This window comes from Aulonocara sp. 'chitande type north' Nkhata Bay, linkage group LG11, assembly GCF_057382095.1.
Source record: "Aulonocara sp. 'chitande type north' Nkhata Bay isolate Kocher_YH1m ecotype deep benthic linkage group LG11, A_spYH_male_GT1.1, whole genome shotgun sequence".
Lineage (NCBI taxonomy): Eukaryota > Metazoa > Chordata > Actinopteri > Cichliformes > Cichlidae > Aulonocara > Aulonocara sp. 'chitande type north' Nkhata Bay.
The window spans coordinates 33,979,516-33,998,133 of record NC_141354.1 but is presented as its reverse complement, the minus strand read 5'-3'; the positions used below and the strand labels follow the sequence as shown (position 1 = coordinate 33,998,133).

Sequence of the window (18,618 nt, the reverse complement as noted above, 5' to 3'; positions counted from 1 at the left end):
ACTAAAAGTTAAATATAACTTTTAAAACTCTAGCTCTATAAATAAATAACTGAAAAATAACTGTAATAGTAACAAAACCTTAGATATAATATCAAGAATAGCAAAAAAACGTCCTCAGACTTAGTCAGAAATTGATTGTTCCAACCATAGAAAGAAATTCACATGCAGCATTGTGCAATATCACTTTTAAAGACAATTTCTTTTACTCCACATCAAGATTACTACTATCAAAAAAGTAATCCATTACATTATAGCCCTACTTTCAGAAACAAAATTTGTACAAATAATTATTCCATTCCATTTGTTTGTGATATTGTTCAGAGAGTTGGTAGCTCATTAAATCGACCTCTCAGTGTATTGACTTTATGTCATTACATATTTGATATTGGCAGCATCCCCTCCATCACATAATCAGGTTCCTTAATTTCACTCAGAGTGACAGCTTTAGCTAAAGGCATCATTCTCCTCCACAGGCCTCACCACCAGTGTTATGGAGCTGTACTTAGCTTGTTTGCACTTCTTCATAATTTGAAGGCATTATCAGCTGACATTCATGTTATAACCCTTGCAAAAAATAATGCAAATACTTCAATATGTAATTTCAATACTCTATATTATTTTGCTTGTGTTATTTTGTAATTTATTAAAGTCAACACCACTACTGTAAACCTTCCCAACAACAGGACACAGGCTATGAAGACTTTGCCAGGACTCAACTGAGAGGCACGAATATGCACAACATTCATTCAGGAAACTGAGACTGGCATCTTTGGTTTTCTGTCTTTTTCATTTACATTTGCTGTATGTTTAAGTTAATGCACCAGAAATACTGTGAGCCAGAAATATTAGGTTGGACTCTGGACTCAATAGATCTTGAAAAAAAGTTGAATTGTTGAAGTAGAATTGCTGCATTTTGTGTTTGGGTAGTCTGCAAAAACCTTTTATCATTGTGTGAGAGTTGGAGGCAATTAGCTGTTTATCTAATAATTTTTGTTTACTAAGGTTTAAAGTTAGAAAAAAGGAATGTTAAACAACCTTAAATTACATTGAGCAGAACACTGCCTCTGCATTGCAGGTTTTAACACCAGGCAACTACAAAGAAATATTACTTGGATGTTTGTAAGTATGTGGGGGAGGAGGAAAAAACAAAAGTTCATTTTAGTTACGACTGCCTGAAATGTTGTTAAATGATGTTTTCAGTAGGTGAAGCAGGCTGGCGAGATGAAAACACCACAAGGCATGACAGTTCTGTAGGTACCACCATAATGTAAAAGGGACAAGAATGTGTGAAATGTGTCCTATGTGGTCCCTACCTTGGTTTCAACCCTTGCAGCAAGTTGAATGCTTGGCCACATCCCTTTCAGCAGTCATGTCACAGTAAGTGTTTTGATTTTAACAGCTGCTGGAGGTTAAAGTGAGATCAGTTAAAATGTTTGAAGCCACAGAAATCAGCACTATCTGCAACAGAAGAAACAGATGTTTCCAGCTCTGTGGGAGTTTGCTCATTTTGATCTTTTTTCAAAAACTGTAATTAATCTGGTGATTTCATGGGGCAGTAATGTGAATTACAACCCCATCAAAATGAACTACACAAAGTTTTTTGTGTCTGGATCGTAATCTATAAGTTTGCATTATACGTTAAGCGCACATAAACACATATTTGCCTACAGTGTATGTACTGGTCCAACTACTTGCACAAGTACATACAACATATGTTGCTTAGTTATGGCGTTTCATGTATGCCCTGCCTGCTAGCATCTTGCACACTGCTGTTATGTGCTGGATTGTTTCAGGGGCATCTTTACACAGCACATGGGATCTTGCCTGGTGTGATGAACTCCAGCCTTTATAGATCTTGTGCTCAGAGCTTGCCTCTGTGGAACCTTCTGGCTAACAGAAGGCCGGACAGTCCTGATCCTTAAGGACCCCCAGAAGGGACCGGCCCCATCCAACTACCGGCGAAGTGATTGAAGCTTTCTAACATCTTGCTGCATGTAGAAAGTGATCTGAGCTTCATCTCATCTCCTTCTTTTACACAACATCACTGTTGGTCTTCTAGTCAAGTATGTCACAGTGACTTATTGGATGCGTGTTACCAGCTAATTTGTCTTATGATTTTCATATGAAAATAAAGTCGAAGACTGACTGACTGACTGAAGGGTGGCCAATTCATCGTCTGCATTCATATGTGGAGCATTCAGATCTCAACCTTAAAACAATATTCAACAAACTTGTAGATATATCTTTATATTTTCACCATTTGAGTGTTATAATACATTTAGATTTTGTTATTGTTAATGTTTTTTTATTGTCTCTTTACATAGAAATTACAGATGGAACAATATGTATTCATTCTATTGCATATATTCTATGTCAATAAATGAACAGTGTTTGTCTCTTTTTAGTTTAATATTGACCAAAAATAAACACTGAAAAAGAAAATGAAAGACATCTTTCAACAATGTGACAGAGGGCTTAACTTTTGGACTCTTAGCTGTAAGACGTCCCCCAGAGCCATTCAAACTACATCAAAGTGATGAAGTAATAGATAAACAATTAAATGACAGAAAAGTTCCTGTTTTTTCATAATGTAGTATAAAAAAAAAAATCTGTTTCTTTCTCTTGTGTCTACAGTAAAATAAGTAAACAAATAATTTATCTGGGCAATTAGACTGTTAGAACAATTTTTACTGTAATTTTTATACATTTATTTCTTACAATTTAAGTATCTCCTCTGTCAGTATCGCCTCTGTCAGTGCGCCCCAGGGTGGCTGTGGCTACAATGTAGCTTGCCATCACCAGTGTGTGAATGTGTGTGTGAATGGGTGGATGACTGGATATGTAAAGCGCTTTGGGGTCCTTAGGGACTAGTAAAGCGCTATATAAATACAGGCCATTTACCATTTACCATATCTAGTGTCGTATATTTTCAAAACACACGTCACAACAACTTTGAACTTCACCCCAGCATTAACAACAATAAGCTTTCATCAAATATCCCCAAACTTTAATTTAATTTATCACAAATTACCCAAAATTACCATGGACATGTCACCCGAAATCTACTTACCAGATTTTATAATTTACTTTAATTTAACCACTCCTGAGCCAATTTAAAGGTTGAGATCTTCCATTCGGCGAACAGATAATTTAGAATTCATCCAATGTGCACAAATTTGCATTTTCTTTGAACAGGCTTGTGCTTACCTTTAAATCTTTTTAGACCGGTCTCGTGTCCGCCTCATATCAGATCGCACCTTTCCGTCTGCACCTTCTGTGCTCTGCAAAAGCATGCAGTTTCCTGTCAGCCTGCGACCTAGTTTACACTCAGAGCTGGCCCTCTCTTATTAAAATACATAAAAGAATATATAATCAGAAAATAAGCACTAAGAATATATATTTATTTATTAACAATAGTAATCTTCTTTTTTTTAACATATCCCCAAAGTAAACTTTTAAAGTCATTATTTTCTGAGCTTATTCTCATTCTCAAAAGCATGTTATGTCATTCTTTAACTGATTAACACGTCAGTCAGAGAAAACTGGAAACAAATGCAAAGTAATGCAAAAGCTCTAAAGTTGGTGTTTTATTTATACCTATTTCCTTCTCTTTACAGTGAAATCAGAAATGGGCTGTTTCCCAACACTGACTCTCCTCTTCTTTGGTAAGATCCCAAATTTGTATAATGGAAATGTGTGATTTGAATTGTAAAGTTGAAAAGGAAGCCATAAAAAACATTCAATTATGAAAACAGTGTGTCAAAAAGAATTATATGTTTCATTTTATTAAAACTTTGAGGAGGTGCAAAGAGGTGAAACAATAACTTGATACTCCTTTTCCAGGCATTATATAAACCCCTAAAAATGATCTTCTAAAGCTATACCTTTGACACTGTGCATAACATGAACTACTCCCATGCAGACACTTCCTCAACTCTCACTCATAAATTTTCAGGGACAAGAACTTCACGTCTCTCTTTTATGAGCAACTGCTCTGCTCCATGTGTCTGTTTCAATGGAGAGCTGCAGAGCATACACAAACAGATATTGTGTAAATGCAAAAAAGCAGTCCAATATATTTGTTTAATATGCACACAGAAGGATATATACTGGAAGGACATATATAAAATGATTTCAAGATTCCTTACAGTGTTACAGTGTTGCCCATTGTTATTTGAACTGGAATCCATAAAAGAGCCCAAAATCAAGTCTTTCAGGAGCAACTCAGCGCTGAGTTGCTAAATTCTAACATTGTGTCTAAGCTCTGACTAAAAAGGTAAATATGCCACGGTTGAAATAAACTTGAATTATTGTTTCGTCTTCAGATAATCGAGTAGTTATGACCCATTCATGACCCCAGCAACGAAGTAAAATATGCTGTTGGGATATGTTTACTTTAATCCAAAAAGTATGTCAAGTATGTCACAGTGACTTATTGGATGCGTGTTACCAGCTAATTTGTCTTATGATTTTCATATGAAAATAAAGTCGAAGACTGACTGACTGACTGAAGGGTGGCCAATTCATCGTCTGCATTCATATGTGGAGCATTCAGATCTCAACCTTAAAACAAGGTTGAGATAATCGAGTAGTTATGACCCATTCATGACCCCAGCAACGAAGTAAAATATGCTGTTGGGATATGTTTAAAAATAAAAATATTTTCTATTACAAAAACTGTATGCAGATACTTAAATCCCAAATATAATGGCAAACACTGAATTCAATATTGATCATATAACATTTGGTCATTACTGCAACGTTACTGCCCTCCTTTAGCAGTTTTTATAGTAGTAGACTGGTACCCTGTGTAGCCTGTCAAAAAAAAAATTAAAAAATTATAAGGGCAAAAAGAATCTTTAATGTTTGTTTTACCCTTTTCTTGTGTGTACTGTGAGGAATCCTACTTATACTATCTATTATCATTGTTAAGGATTTAGTCTCTGCTCCTGCTCAAAGTTCCCTCCTCGTAAGTACTACTACGTTGACAAAAAAATTAGCTGGAACGATGCTCAACAATACTGCAGAGAGAAGTACACAGACCTGGCCACCATTGAAAGCATGGATGATATAAGCAGGCTAAATTCATCTTTTTCCTACGACTGGGCATGGATTGGACTGCAGGATGACCCTGAATCCTGGAAGAATACGTTAGGCAATGACACCAACTCCTGGAGATGGGCAATAACTGGTGAAACGAGCAAAATTGATTACCACAACTGGGACTCTACTCAGCCAAATTATTATCTTGCAAAAGAAACCTGTGTGATAATGGGTCTTGGAGGAAAGTGGAACGATAAAAACTGTGGTGAAAACAAAACTTTTGCTTGCTACAATGGTAAGAAAATATTTTCATTCATGGATTTCACCTACTGACCTGACTACTGACTTCACCTGCATTTTTCACTGGCAGATTTGACAGAAAGCATCACTGAAGATTTGCTGTATAAAATATAAGAAAAACCTTAGCTCAAAAAGTTTGAACTTATTTGAAAACATTAAATTGATTATCCAAAACTTGTAATCATTCACTGCAATGCTAACTGATTAATATCCCTAATAAATTGAACATCTATCATCTGCCATGGATGCTTAAACACTTGCTTCATGTGTTTCCCCCTCACTGGTTCATTTTCTATCTGCTGCAGTTACAGAGCAAAACAAGAAAAACTACATGTACATCTCTACTACAAAAAATTGGACCTCTGCTCGAGAACACTGCATAAAACTAAGCATGAACTTGGCAGTGATCGAAAACAGTGAGGAGAACGCTGAGGTCAGTTCATTAAAACCAAACAGTGATGACATTTGGATCGGTCTGTACCGAGTGCCATGGACCTGGTCTGACAAGAGTCAGAGCTCCTTTAAAAACTGGCGAAGTTCCAGCCCAAATAACCCTCCGGGTAACCAGCATTGTGTGGTGGAGAATAACCTCCACGTGTGGGATGACGACATATGTACAATAAAATATGTTTTCATTTGCCATCAAGGTAAATGTTCAATAACACACACACACATAAAGAAAACTTGTCCTGACTAACCCTAACTCCTGTTTCTCAATTTGTCAAAACTTACTGTTATTTTATAACAACATGTCTCCTTCTAAGTTGCAAAGTTGAGGACGACAGTGAAGCTGAAGTTTGTGACTGATGTTGACTTAAGTGACTCTGCAACTAATGCCCAGATCCTCCAGCAGGTAAAATCCTTGTTTTTGCTTCTGGAAAAAAAAAAAGCAAACAAACAAACAAAAACTGAAAGAGCAACCTACTTATCTTTCCATTCTATCACAGCTAAGAGCCAAGCTAACAAGTCAAGGATTGACTGATTTCAAACTGCAATGGAACATTCAACCCAAGAAACAAGAGAACGAGGAGAATAGTGAAACTTAGAGAGATTTGGGGTGCTTTGGATCATTGCTCAGCCTTATAACTCAAGTGTGCTAAAGATTCAGGGCAGAAATTGATGACCAGACATTCTCCTGAAGGATTTTCTAATGTTTTAGAAAAAAATATATATATATTTTTTTATGTTAAACTATGACAAGTCACCCAGTTACCAAAGCATAAAAGCAGCCCCAAAGCATTAGACTACCACAACTGCTTTTTTTGATGTGATATTCTTTTTATGAAATGCTGTGTGATTGTTTTTTGCATAGCACAGTAAAAATCTCCAGAAAGTTTAACTTTCGTCTCATTAGGCTAAATGGTTTGATAAACAGTTTAATGATTTTGAAACCTTAAATACTAAATTGACCTACGGTTTTGTTTTTATCTGATATGGTTAAATGTGAAATGTCTGACTTGGTTTTGTTTGATAAACAATTTGGTGTTTCTGAAGATAAATATTAAATTGACTCTTATTTTTTGTTTGTTATCGTCAGTCAGTAGCTAAAAGAATTAACTGGTATTTGTTTTATGTTTATTTTTTGAATTTTTGATCCTTCTACTGATTTGCAATTTGTTGTTATCAGTTAACAGCTATAGAGTTAACCGCTAATTGGGTTTCTATTCTGATTCTCCCTTAAATTGATTTCTGACATCAGGAAACAGCTATAAAGTTTGGCATTTGTTTTCGTGTCTGTTTTTGAATATTGATCAGTTTAATTTGATATTGTTATCTGTCTGTAATCAGCTGAAAGCTATAGAATTTCCGGTATATGTTTCTGATCCTTGCAGTTAATCTTGAGATTAATTTTTCATTATCAGTTGGTGACAAGTTAATAGTCTTGGGGTTAGTTTTTGCTTTTACATTTGATCTTATATTTGATTTTTGTCGGACTGATAAATGTTAACAGTTCTAAATTAACTGCTATTCTGTTTATGCTGTATAATTTTCTTTGATTGACTCTTATCTGTTTAATGTATAGTTAACTGAGTGAATCAATTCCTCAATTCATTCTCATATTTGTTTTGTTCGATTCTGAAATAATTACTGTTACGTTTATTGATAAATCAAATCTTATTATGTTTGATTAATTTCTTATCAAGTCTTGTTAGAGATTCTTTTTGAGTTAATTCCTAAGCTGAATTTTGGCATGGTTGATCTCATCTTTTATTAGTTTAATACAGTGTTTTTCTCTTTTGAATTAATTACCAGCTGGGTTGAATAGCTGTGATTTTGCTTGCTTTGAATTAAAATCATTAAGTTTGCAGTTTTTATTTTCAGTATTATTTTATTGTTAAAATTGATATTTGCAGTTTTGGGAAAAGAGAAAACCATTGCTTTGTCATCGTTTCAAAATAGACATTGAGTGTCTAATTCTTAGTCATTGGTGAAGTTGAATTTCGGTTTCGGTTTCAAAGAATAAAAGAAAGACGTAATAATAATTAGACCTGGGAGTAAGGGAGCCCTTGTTCCTAGAAGAAAACAAAAACCAGATAGAAAAAAAGAAAAAGGGAGGAACTTGAACAAAAACAATAAAAAGAGAATTTAAATAAAAATGTAATGGCGAGCATTGCAATTTCACCCAGAATGGAGAATTTGGATCAATTAGAGAAATATGTCAACAATAGAGAAAATAGCTGCACTATTTAATAGCAGAGACATGTAAATACTTTGCATTACATTTTGAATCCACTACCTTAAACGAGCTCCAATTTACAGACAGAAATGTCAAAAATGTTACAACTATCCCCGGTCTCCCCTACATTTTATGGCTGCTAAGATGAACCAAATGAATGACACATTTTATTAAGCAGCATTGCAGATTGTGGAAAATCATCAATCATTCATCTTCCTCTCACCGGCAGATAGTTTCAGGTCCAAAGTATCTTATAGTTTGCCTATTGGGCAGTTTTGTACATTCAGGGATTACATATTTTTGTGTTATATTTCAATAAACCATGTGATTTCTTTTTTAAATCTCTTCAATAAAAAGATCAAAATGCATAATTTACTCATTTAATATTGCCTGTATCTAAACTGTTACACAGCCTTTGTGTCGCAGATCACAGCAATGGATTCCCCTTTATTGTGATGGATGTTCGCACTTAGGTTCCATATTTGCTGCAGTAAATACTTCCCTGGGGCAACAAATGTGTAATAATCCACGGCTGAAAATAGCCTCTTCAAATACCATTTGCTCTTGTTTAAATAACATTTGCTAATATTTTCTAAAAAAGATGTCTACATTGCATCTGTTATAGAAAATTTAACACTTGTTAAAATAATGTAAAGATTCTAACAAATAGCAATTAAAACATAAAACACACACATACACACAATTATACTGAAGTTTTAGCTTGTTACATGCACCTAATCATTGGATCTGTTTAATGATTTACTGCATCTCTTCAGTAGGCGAGACTTAGAGCTACAATCTGGTGGGGAAAGATGAAAACTGTTGAATGATCGATTTTGAACTTTGAGTTAAAACTCTGTTGTATGACTCACAGATATTAATAGCCATGACTTCACTGAAAGACCTTTGTATATTCCATCTTTTTACAAGTTTACAGCCATCACTCGTACCTGTATCATTACTAACAAATTTTAGGTCAAAACATTTTTAACTTAACCAAATGAAGTAATTCAGAGGTTATCATTGTAAATAACAGCAATTATATTGTGGAGGACAAAATGATTCCTGGTTTATTTTTGTTCTCTTTTACATTGCAACAAGCCCAGAGAGACCTAATTCTCATTGATGTCTTATTGATCAAGTATTTAGAGCAGCACCTCCTCTATCTGTTCACTGAAGCTTTAGGCAGAATCCCCTTTACACCTCTTTAGTAAGGTGAAAGCTAATTCACGCTGGGCTCAATATGCCAGCATCTCATTCTGTCAGTGGATAAATTTAAAAGCAATACATCCTTTGAAGAGAATTCGAACACCGCTGAAAGGAGGAGGACTGTTGACAGATTAATTGTTATATTTTTAGTAAAATGACACATTTTACACCTATACCTAAAATGTTTCCATTGTTCCATATTTATTGTTGTAGAAAAGAGAATTGTAAACAAACTCTTTTCATAGCATTTCTGTTTAGTTTTTTTTCCTCCTCAGAAATGATTTGTAAAAATAGACTGAACATAACACGAGCCTGAAGCAAACTAACTGCCTAATGACTGATCCATTCTGTAGCATGGAGGAGTCGGGATTTTGAAAAACAGTTTGAAGGTGTCAGCAACACATTTGTTTTCCATAATAGTTTTTATTACTGTTCATTACATCAGCAGGTACAAATTTTATCATGTTTAATGTTAATTAGTTTCTATTGGAATTCCAACAAAAGGTAAAAACTAAAAGTTAAATATAACTTTTAAAACTCTAGCTCTATAAATAAATAACTGAAAAATAACTGTAATAGTAACAAAACCTTAGATATAATATCAAGAATAGCAAAAAAACGCCCTCAGACTTAGTCAGAAATTGATTGTTCCAACCATAGAAAGAAATTCACATGCAGCATTGTGCAATATCACTTTTAAAGACAATTTCTTTTACTCCACATCAAGATTACTACTATCAAAAAAGTAATCCATTACATTATAGCCCTACTTTCAGAAACAAAATTTGTACAAATAATTATTCCATTCCATTTGTTTGTGATATTGTTCAGAGAGTTGGTAGCTCATTAAATCGACCTCTCAGTGTATTGACTTTATGTCATTACATATTTGATATTGGCAGCATCCCCTCCATCACATAATCAGGTTCCTTAATTTCACTCAGAGTGACAGCTTTAGCTAAAGGCATCATTCTCCTCCACAGGCCTCACCACCAGTGTTATGGAGCTGTACTTAGCTTGTTTGCACTTCTTCATAATTTGAAGGCATTATCAGCTGACATTCATGTTATAACCCTTGCAAAAAATAATGCAAATACTTCAATATGTAATTTCAATACTCTATATTATTTTGCTTGTGTTATTTTGTAATTTATTAAAGTCAACACCACTACTGTAAACCTTCCCAACAACAGGACACAGGCTATGAAGACTTTGCCAGGACTCAACTGAGAGGCACGAATATGCACAACATTCATTCAGGAAACTGAGACTGGCATCTTTGGTTTTCTGTCTTTTTCATTTACATTTGCTGTATGTTTAAGTTAATGCACCAGAAATACTGTGAGCCAGAAATATTAGGTTGGACTCTGGACTCAATAGATCTTGAAAAAAAGTTGAATTGTTGAAGTAGAATTGCTGCATTTTGTGTTTGGGTAGTCTGCAAAAACCTTTTATCATTGTGTGAGAGTTGGAGGCAATTAGCTGTTTATCTAATAATTTTTGTTTACTAAGGTTTAAAGTTAGAAAAAAGGAATGTTAAACAACCTTAAATTACATTGAGCAGAACACTGCCTCTGCATTGCAGGTTTTAACACCAGGCAACTACAAAGAAATATTACTTGGATGTTTGTAAGTATGTGGGGGAGGAGGAAAAAACAAAAGTTCATTTTAGTTACGACTGCCTGAAATGTTGTTAAATGATGTTTTCAGTAGGTGAAGCAGGCTGGCGAGATGAAAACACCACAAGGCATGACAGTTCTGTGGGTACCACCATAATGTAAAAGGGACAAGAATGTGTGAAATGTGTCCTATGTGGTCCCTACCTTGGTTTCAACCCTTGCAGCAAGTTGAATGCTTGGCCACATCCCTTTCAGCAGTCATGTCACAGTAAGTGTTTTGATTTTAACAGCTGCTGGAGGTTAAAGTGAGATCAGTTAAAATGTTTGAAGCCACAGAAATCAGCACTATCTGCAACAGAAGAAACAGATGTTTCCAGCTCTGTGGGATTTTGCTCATTTTGATCTTTTTTCAAAAACTGTAATTAATCTGGTGATTTCATGGGGCAGTAATGTGAATTACAACCCCATCAAAATGAACTACACAAAGTTTTTTGTGTCTGGATCGTAATCTATAAGTTTGCATTATACGTTAAGCGCACATAAACACATATTTGCCTACAGTGTATGTACTGGTCCAACTACTTGCACAAGTACATACAACATATGTTGCTTAGTTATGGCGTTTCATGTATGCCCTGCCTGCTAGCATCTTGCACACTGCTGTTATGTGCTGGATTGTTTCAGGGGCATCTTTACACAGCACATGGGATCTTGCCTGGTGTGATGAACTCCAGCCTTTATAGATCTTGTGCTCAGAGCTTGCCTCTGTGGAACCTTCTGGCTAACAGAAGGCCGGACAGTCCTGATCCTTAAGGACCCCCAGAAGGGACCGGCCCCATCCAACTACCGGCGAAGTGATTGAAGCTTTCTAACATCTTGCTGCATGTAGAAAGTGATCTGAGCTTCATCTCATCTCCTTCTTTTACACAACATCACTGTTGGTCTTCTAGTCAAGTATGTCACAGTGACGTATTGGATGCGTGTTACCAGCTAATTTGTCTTATGATTTACATATGAAAATAAAGTCGAAGACTGACTGACTGACTGAAGGGTGGCCAATTCATCGTCTGCATTCATATGTGGAGCATTCAGATCTCAACCTTAAAACAATATTCAACAAACTTGTAAGTATATCTTTATATTTTCACCATTTGCGTGTTATAATACATTTAGATTTTGTTATTGTTAATGTTTTTTTATTGTCTCTTTACATAGAAATTACAGATGGAACAATATGTATTCATTCTATTGCATATATTCTATGTCAATAAATGAACAGTGTTTGTCTCTTTTTAGTTTAATATTGACCAAAAATAAACACTGAAAAAGAAAATGAAAGACATCTTTCAACAATGTGACAGAGGGCTTAACTTTTGGACTCTTAGCTGTAAGACGTCCCCCAGAGCCATTCAAACTACATCAAAGTGATGAAGTAATAGATAAACAATTAAATGACAGAAAAGTTCCTGTTTTTTCATAATGTAGTATAAAAAAAAAATCTGTTTCTTTCTCTTGTGTCTACAGTAAAATAAGTAAACAAATAATTTATCTGGGCAATTAGACTGTTAGAACAATTTTTACTGTAATTTTTATACATTTATTTCTTACAATTTAAGTATCTCCTCTGTCAGTATCGCCTCTGTCAGTGCGCCCCAGGGTGGCTGTGGCTACAATGTAGCTTGCCATCACCAGTGTGTGAATGTGTGTGTGAATGGGTGGATGACTGGATATGTAAAGCGCTTTGGGGTCCTTAGGGACTAGTAAAGCGCTATATAAATACAGGCCATTTACCATTTACCATATCTAGTGTCGTATATTTTCAAAACACACGTCACAACAACTTTGAACTTCACCCCAGCATTAACAACAATAAGCTTTCATCAAATATCCCCAAACTTTAATTTATCACAAATTACCCAAAATTACCATGGACATGTCACCCGAAATCTACTTACCAGATTTTATAATTTACTTTAATTTAACCACTCCTGAGCCAATTTAAAGGTTGAGATCTTCCATTCGGCGAACAGATAATTTAGAATTCATCCAATGTGCACAAATTTGCATTTTCTTTGAACAGGCTTGTGCTTACCTTTAAATCTTTTTAGACCGGTCTCGTGTCCGCCTCATATCAGATCACACCTTTCCGTCTGCACCTTCTGTGCTCTGCAAAAGCATGCAGTTTCCTGTCAGCCTGCGACCTAGTTTACACTCAGAGCTGGCCCTCTCTTATTAAAATACATAAAAGAATATATAATCAGCAAATAAGCACTAAGAATATATATTTATTTATTAACAATAGTAATCTTCTTTTTTTTAACATATCCCCAAAGTAAACTTTTAAAGTCATTATTTTCTGAGCTTATTCTCATTCTCAAAAGCATGTTATGTCATTCTTTAACTGATTAACACGTCAGTCAGAGAAAACTGGAAACAAATGCAAAGTAATGCAAAAGCTCTAAAGTTGGTGTTTTATTTATACCTATTTCCTTCTCTTTACAGTGAAATCAGAAATGGGCTGTTTCCCAACACTGACTCTCCTCTTCTTTGGTAAGATCCCAAATTTGTATAATGGAAATGTGTGATTTGAATTGTAAAGTTGAAAAGGAAAACAGTGTGTCAAAAAGAATTATATGTTTCATTTTATTAAAACTTTGAGGAGGTGCAAAGAGGTGAAACAATAACTTGATACTCCTTTTCCAGGCATTATATAAACCCCTAAAAATGATCTTCTAAAGCTATACCTTTGACACTGTGCATAACATGAACTACTCCCATGCAGACACTTCCTCAACTCTCACTCATAAATTTTCAGGGACAAGAACTTCACGTCTCTCTTTTATGAGCAACTGCTCTGCTCCATGTGTCTGTTTCAATGGAGAGCTGCAGAGCATACACAAACAGATATTGTGTAAATGCAAAAAAGCAGTCCAATATATTTGTTTAATATGCACACAGAAGGATATATACTGGAAGGACATATATAAAATGATTTCAAGATTCCTTACAGTGTTACAGTGTTGCCCATTGTTATTTGAACTGGAATCCATAAAAGAGCCCAAAATCAAGTCTTTCAGGAGCAACTCAGCGCTGAGTTGCTAAATTCTAACATTGTGTCTAAGCTCTGACTAAAAAGGTAAATATGCCACGGTTGAAATAAACTTGAATTATTGTTTCGTCTTCAGATAATCGAGTAGTTATGACCCATTCATGACCCCAGCAACGAAGTAAAATATGCTGTTGGGATATGTTTAAAAATAAAAATGTTTTCTATTACAAAAACTGTATGCAGATACTTAAATCCCAAATATAATGGCAAACACTGAATTCAATATTGATCATATAACATTTGGTCATTACTGCAACGTTACTGCCCTCCTTTAGCAGTTTTTATAGTAGTAGACTGGTACCCTGTGTAGCCTGTCAAAAAAAAAAATTAAAAAATTATAAGGGCAAAAAGAATCTTTAATGTTTGTTTTACCCTTTTCTTGTGTGTACTGTGAGGAATCTAATACTACTTATACTATCTATTATCATTGTTAAGGATTTAGTCTCTGCTCCTGCTCAAAGTTCCCTCCTCGTAAGTACTACTACGTTGACAAAAAAATTAGCTGGAACGATGCTCAACAATACTGCAGAGAGAAGTACACAGACCTGGCCACCATTGAAAGCATGGATGATATAAGCAGGCTAAATTCATCTTTTTCCTACGACTGGGCATGGATTGGACTGCAGGATGACCCTGAATCCTGGAAGAATACGTTAGGCAATGACACCAACTCCTGGAGATGGGCAATAACTGGTGAAACGAGCAAAATTGATTACCACAACTGGGACTCTACTCAACCAGATTATTATCTTGCAAAAGAAACCTGTGTGATAATGGGTCTTGGAGGAAAGTGGTACGATAAAAACTGTGGTGAAAACAAAGCTTTTGCTTGCTACAATGGTAAGAAAATATTTTCATTCATGGATTTCACCTACTGACCTGACTACTGACTTCACCTGCATTTTTCACTGGCAGATTTGACAGAAAGCATCACTGAAGATTTGCTGTATAAAATATAAGAAAAACCTTAGCTCAAAAAGTTTGAACTTATTTGAAAACATTAAATTGATTATCCAAAACTTGTAATCATTCACTGCAATGCTAACTGATTAATATCCCTAATAAATTGAACATCTATCATCTGCCATGGATGCTTAAACACTTGCTTCATGTGTTTCCCCCTCACTGGTTCATTTTCTATCTGCTGCAGTTACAGAGCAAAACAAGAAAAACTACATGTACATCTCTACTACAAAAACTTGGACCTCTGCTCGAGAACACTGCATAAAACTAAGCATGAACTTGGCAGTGATCGAAAACAGTGAGGAGAACGCTGAGGTCAGTTCATTAAAACCAAACAGTGATGACATTTGGATCGGTCTGTACCGAGTGCCATGGACCTGGTCTGACAAGAGTCAGAGCTCCTTTAAAAACTGGCGAAGTTCCAGCCCAAATAACCCTCCGGGTAACCAGCATTGTGTGGTGGAGAATAACCTCCACGTGTGGGATGACGACATATGTACAATAAAATATGTTTTCATTTGCCATCAAGGTAAATGTTCAATAACACACACACACACATAAAGAAAACTTGTCCTGACTAACCCTAACTCCTGTTTCTCAATTTGTCAAAACTTACTGTTATTTTATAACAACATGTCTCCTTCTAAGTTGCAAAGTTGAGGACGACAGTGAAGCTGAAGTTTGTGACTGATGTTGACTTAAGTGACTCTGCAACTAATGCCCAGATCCTCCAGCAGGTAAAATCCTTGTTTTTGCTTGTGGAAAAAAAAAAAGCAAACAAACAAACAAAAACTGAAAGAGCAACCTACTTATCTTTCCATTCTATCACAGCTAAGAGCCAAGCTAACAAGTCAAGGATTGACTGATTTCAAACTGCAATGGAACATTCAACCCAAGAAACAAGAGAACGAGGAGAATAGTGAAACTTAGAGAGATTTGGGGTGCTTTGGATCATTGCTCAGCCTTATAACTCAAGTGTGCTAAAGATTCAGGGCAGAAATTGATGACCAGACATTCTCCTGAAGGATTTTCTAATGTTTTAGAAAAAAATATATATATATTTTTTTATGTTAAACTATGACAAGTCACCCAGTTACCAAAGCATAAAAGCAGCCCCAAAGCATTAGACTACCACAACTGCTTTTTTTGATGTGATATTCTTTTTATGAAATGCTGTGTGATTGTTTTTTGCATAGCACAGTAAAAATCTCCAGAAAGTTTAACTTTCGTCTCATTAGGCTAAATGGTTTGATAAACAGTTTAATGATTTTGAAACCTTAAATACTAAATTGACCTACGGTTTTGTTTTTATCTGATATGGTTAAATGTGAAATGTCTGACTTGGTTTTGTTTGATAAACAATTTGGTGTTTCTGAAGATAAATATTAAATTGACTCTTATTTTTTGTTTGTTATCGTCAGTCAGTAGCTAAAAGAGTTAACTGGTATTTGTTTTATGTTTATTTTTTGAATTTTTGATCCTTCTACTGATTTGCAATTTGTTGTTATCAGTTAACAGCTATAGAGTTAACCGCTAATTGGGTTTCTATTCTGATTCTCCCTTAAATTGATTTCTGACATCAGGAAACAGCTATAAAGTTTGGCATTTGTTTTCGTGTCTGTTTTTGAATATTGATCAGTTTAATTTGATATTGTTATCTGTCTGTAATCAGCTGAAAGCTATAGAATTTCCGGTATATGTTTCTGATCCTTGCAGTTAATCTTGAGATTAATTTTTCATTATCAGTTGGTGACAAGTTAATAGTCTTGGGGTTAGTTTTTGCTTTTACATTTGATCTTATATTTGATTTTTGTCGGACTGATAAATGTTAACAGTTCTAAATTAACTGCTATTCTGTTTATGCTGTATAATTTTCTTTGATTGACTCTTATCTGTTTAATGTATAGTTAACTGAGTGAATCAATTCCTCAATTCATTCTCATATTTGTTTTGTTCGATTCTGAAATAATTACTGTTACGTTTATTGATAAATCAAATCTTATTATGTTTGATTAATTTCTTATCAAGTCTTGTTAGAGATTCTTTTTGAGTTAATTCCTAAGCTGAATTTTGGCATGGTTGATCTCATCTTTTATTAGTTTAATACAGTGTTTTTCTTTTTTGAATTAATTACCAGCTGGGTTGAATAGCTGTGATTTTGCTTGCTTTGAATTAAAATCATTAAGTTTGCAGTTTTTATTTTCAGTATTATTTTATTGTTAAAATTGATATTTGCAGTTTTGGGAAAAGAGAAAACCATTGCTTTGTCATCGTTTCAAAATAGACATTGAGTGTCTAATTCTTAGTCATTGGTGAAGTTGAATTTCGGTTTCGGTTTCAAAGAATAAAAGAAAGACGTAATAATAATTAGACCTGGGAGTAAGGGAGCCCTTGTTCCTAGAAGAAAACAAAAACCAGATAGAAAAAAAGAAAAAGGGAGGAACTTGAACAAAAACAATAAAAAGAGAATTTAAATAAAAATGTAATGGCGAGCATTGCAATTTCACCCAGAATGGAGAATTTGGATCAATTAGAGAAATATGTCAACAATAGAGAAAATAGCTGCACTATTTAATAGCAGAGACATGTAAATACTTTGCATTACATTTTGAATCCACTACCTTAAACGAGCTCCAATTTACAGACAGAAATGTCAAAAATGTTACAACTATCCCCGGTCTCCCCTACATTTTATGGCTGCTAAGATGAACCAAATGAATGACACATTTTATTAAGCAGCATTGCAGATTGTGGAAAATCATCAATCATTCATCTTCCTCTCACCGGCAGATAGTTTCAGGTCCAAAGTATCTTATAGTTTGCCTATTGGGCAGTTTTGTACATTCAGGGATTACATATTTTTGTGTTATATTTCAATAAACCATGTGATTTCTTTTTTAAATCTCTTCAATAAAAAGATCAAAATGCATAATTTACTCATTTAATATTGCCTGTATCTAAACTGTTACACAGCCTTTGTGTCGCAGATCACAGCAATGGATTCCCCTTTATTGTGATGGATGTTCGCACTTAGGTTCCATATTTGCTGCAGTAAATACTTCCCTGGGGCAACAAATGTGTAATAATCCACGGCTGAAAATAGCCTCTTCAAATACCATTTGCTCTTGTTTAAATAACATTTGCTAATATTTTCTAAAAAAGATGTCTACATTGCATCTGTTATAGAAAATTTAACACTTGTTAAAATAATGTAAAGATTCTAACAAATAGCAATTAAAACATAAAACACACACATACACACAATTATACTGAAGTTTTAGCTTGTTACATGCACCTAATCATTGGATCTGTTTAATGATTTACTGCATCTCTTCAGTAGGCGAGACTTAGAGCTACAATCTGGTGGGGAAAGATGAAAACTGTTGAATGATCGATTTTGAACTTTGAGTTAAAACTCTGTTGTATGACTCACAGATATTAATAGCCATGACTTCACTGAAAGACCTTTGTATATTCCATCTTTTTACAAGTTTACAGCCATCACTCGTACCTGTATCATTACTAACAAATTTTAGGTCAAAACATTTTTAACTTAACCAAATGAAGTAATTCAGAGGTTATCATTGTAAATAACAGCAATTATATTGTGGAGGACAAAATGATTCCTGGTTTATTTTTGTTCTCTTTTACATTGCAACAAGCCCAGAGAGACCTAATTCTCATTGATGTCTTATTGA

The 18,618-nt window shown here is 34.7% G+C and overlaps 2 protein-coding genes across 3 annotated transcripts; both read left to right on the top strand.

Moving 5' to 3' along the window:
* Positions 1-2,185: 2,185 nt before the first annotated feature.
* Positions 2,186-7,492, top strand: LOC147319576 (macrophage mannose receptor 1-like). Its single transcript, XM_086310066.1, has 5 exons — positions 2,186-2,233; positions 3,618-3,665; positions 4,934-5,338; positions 5,649-5,990; positions 6,108-7,492. The coding sequence occupies exons 2-5, from the start codon at positions 3,629-3,631 to the stop codon at positions 6,323-6,325; spliced, it is 1,002 nt and encodes a 333-aa protein (XP_086166192.1). The 5' UTR covers positions 2,186-2,233; positions 3,618-3,628; the 3' UTR covers positions 6,326-7,492.
* Positions 7,493-11,924: 4,432 nt separating this feature from the next.
* Positions 11,925-17,853, top strand: LOC147319575 (macrophage mannose receptor 1-like). 2 transcript variants are annotated; one of them, XM_086310065.1, is made up of 6 exons: positions 11,925-11,972; positions 13,351-13,398; positions 14,393-14,797; positions 15,108-15,449; positions 15,569-15,657; positions 15,752-17,853. In XM_086310065.1, the coding sequence occupies exons 2-6, from the start codon at positions 13,362-13,364 to the stop codon at positions 15,848-15,850; spliced, it is 972 nt and encodes a 323-aa protein (XP_086166191.1). In that variant the 5' UTR covers positions 11,925-11,972; positions 13,351-13,361; the 3' UTR covers positions 15,851-17,853. The 2 variants fall into 2 exon arrangements, with proteins under 2 accessions (XP_086166191.1, XP_086166190.1); XM_086310064.1 differs by having other exon boundaries at positions 15,569-17,853.
* The last annotated feature ends 765 nt before the right edge of the window (positions 17,854-18,618 follow it).

What these genes read in the sequence shown, in the direction of transcription:
- LOC147319576 (XM_086310066.1), top strand. Translation starts at nt 3,629, where the DNA reads ATGGGCTGTTTCCCAACACTGACTCTCCTCTTCTTTG. An exon ending in ACTGACTCTCCTCTTCTTTG is followed by an intron (nt 3,666 to 4,933) that starts GTAAGATCCCAA and finishes ATCATTGTTAAG; the next exon opens with GATTTAGTCTCTGCTCCTGC. An exon ending in AACTTTTGCTTGCTACAATG is followed by an intron (nt 5,339 to 5,648) that starts GTAAGAAAATAT and finishes TATCTGCTGCAG; the next exon opens with TTACAGAGCAAAACAAGAAA.
- LOC147319575 (XM_086310064.1), top strand. Translation starts at nt 13,362, where the DNA reads ATGGGCTGTTTCCCAACACTGACTCTCCTCTTCTTTG. An exon ending in ACTGACTCTCCTCTTCTTTG is followed by an intron (nt 13,399 to 14,392) that starts GTAAGATCCCAA and finishes ATCATTGTTAAG; the next exon opens with GATTTAGTCTCTGCTCCTGC. An exon ending in TGTTTTCATTTGCCATCAAG is followed by an intron (nt 15,450 to 15,568) that starts GTAAATGTTCAA and finishes TCTCCTTCTAAG; the next exon opens with TTGCAAAGTTGAGGACGACA.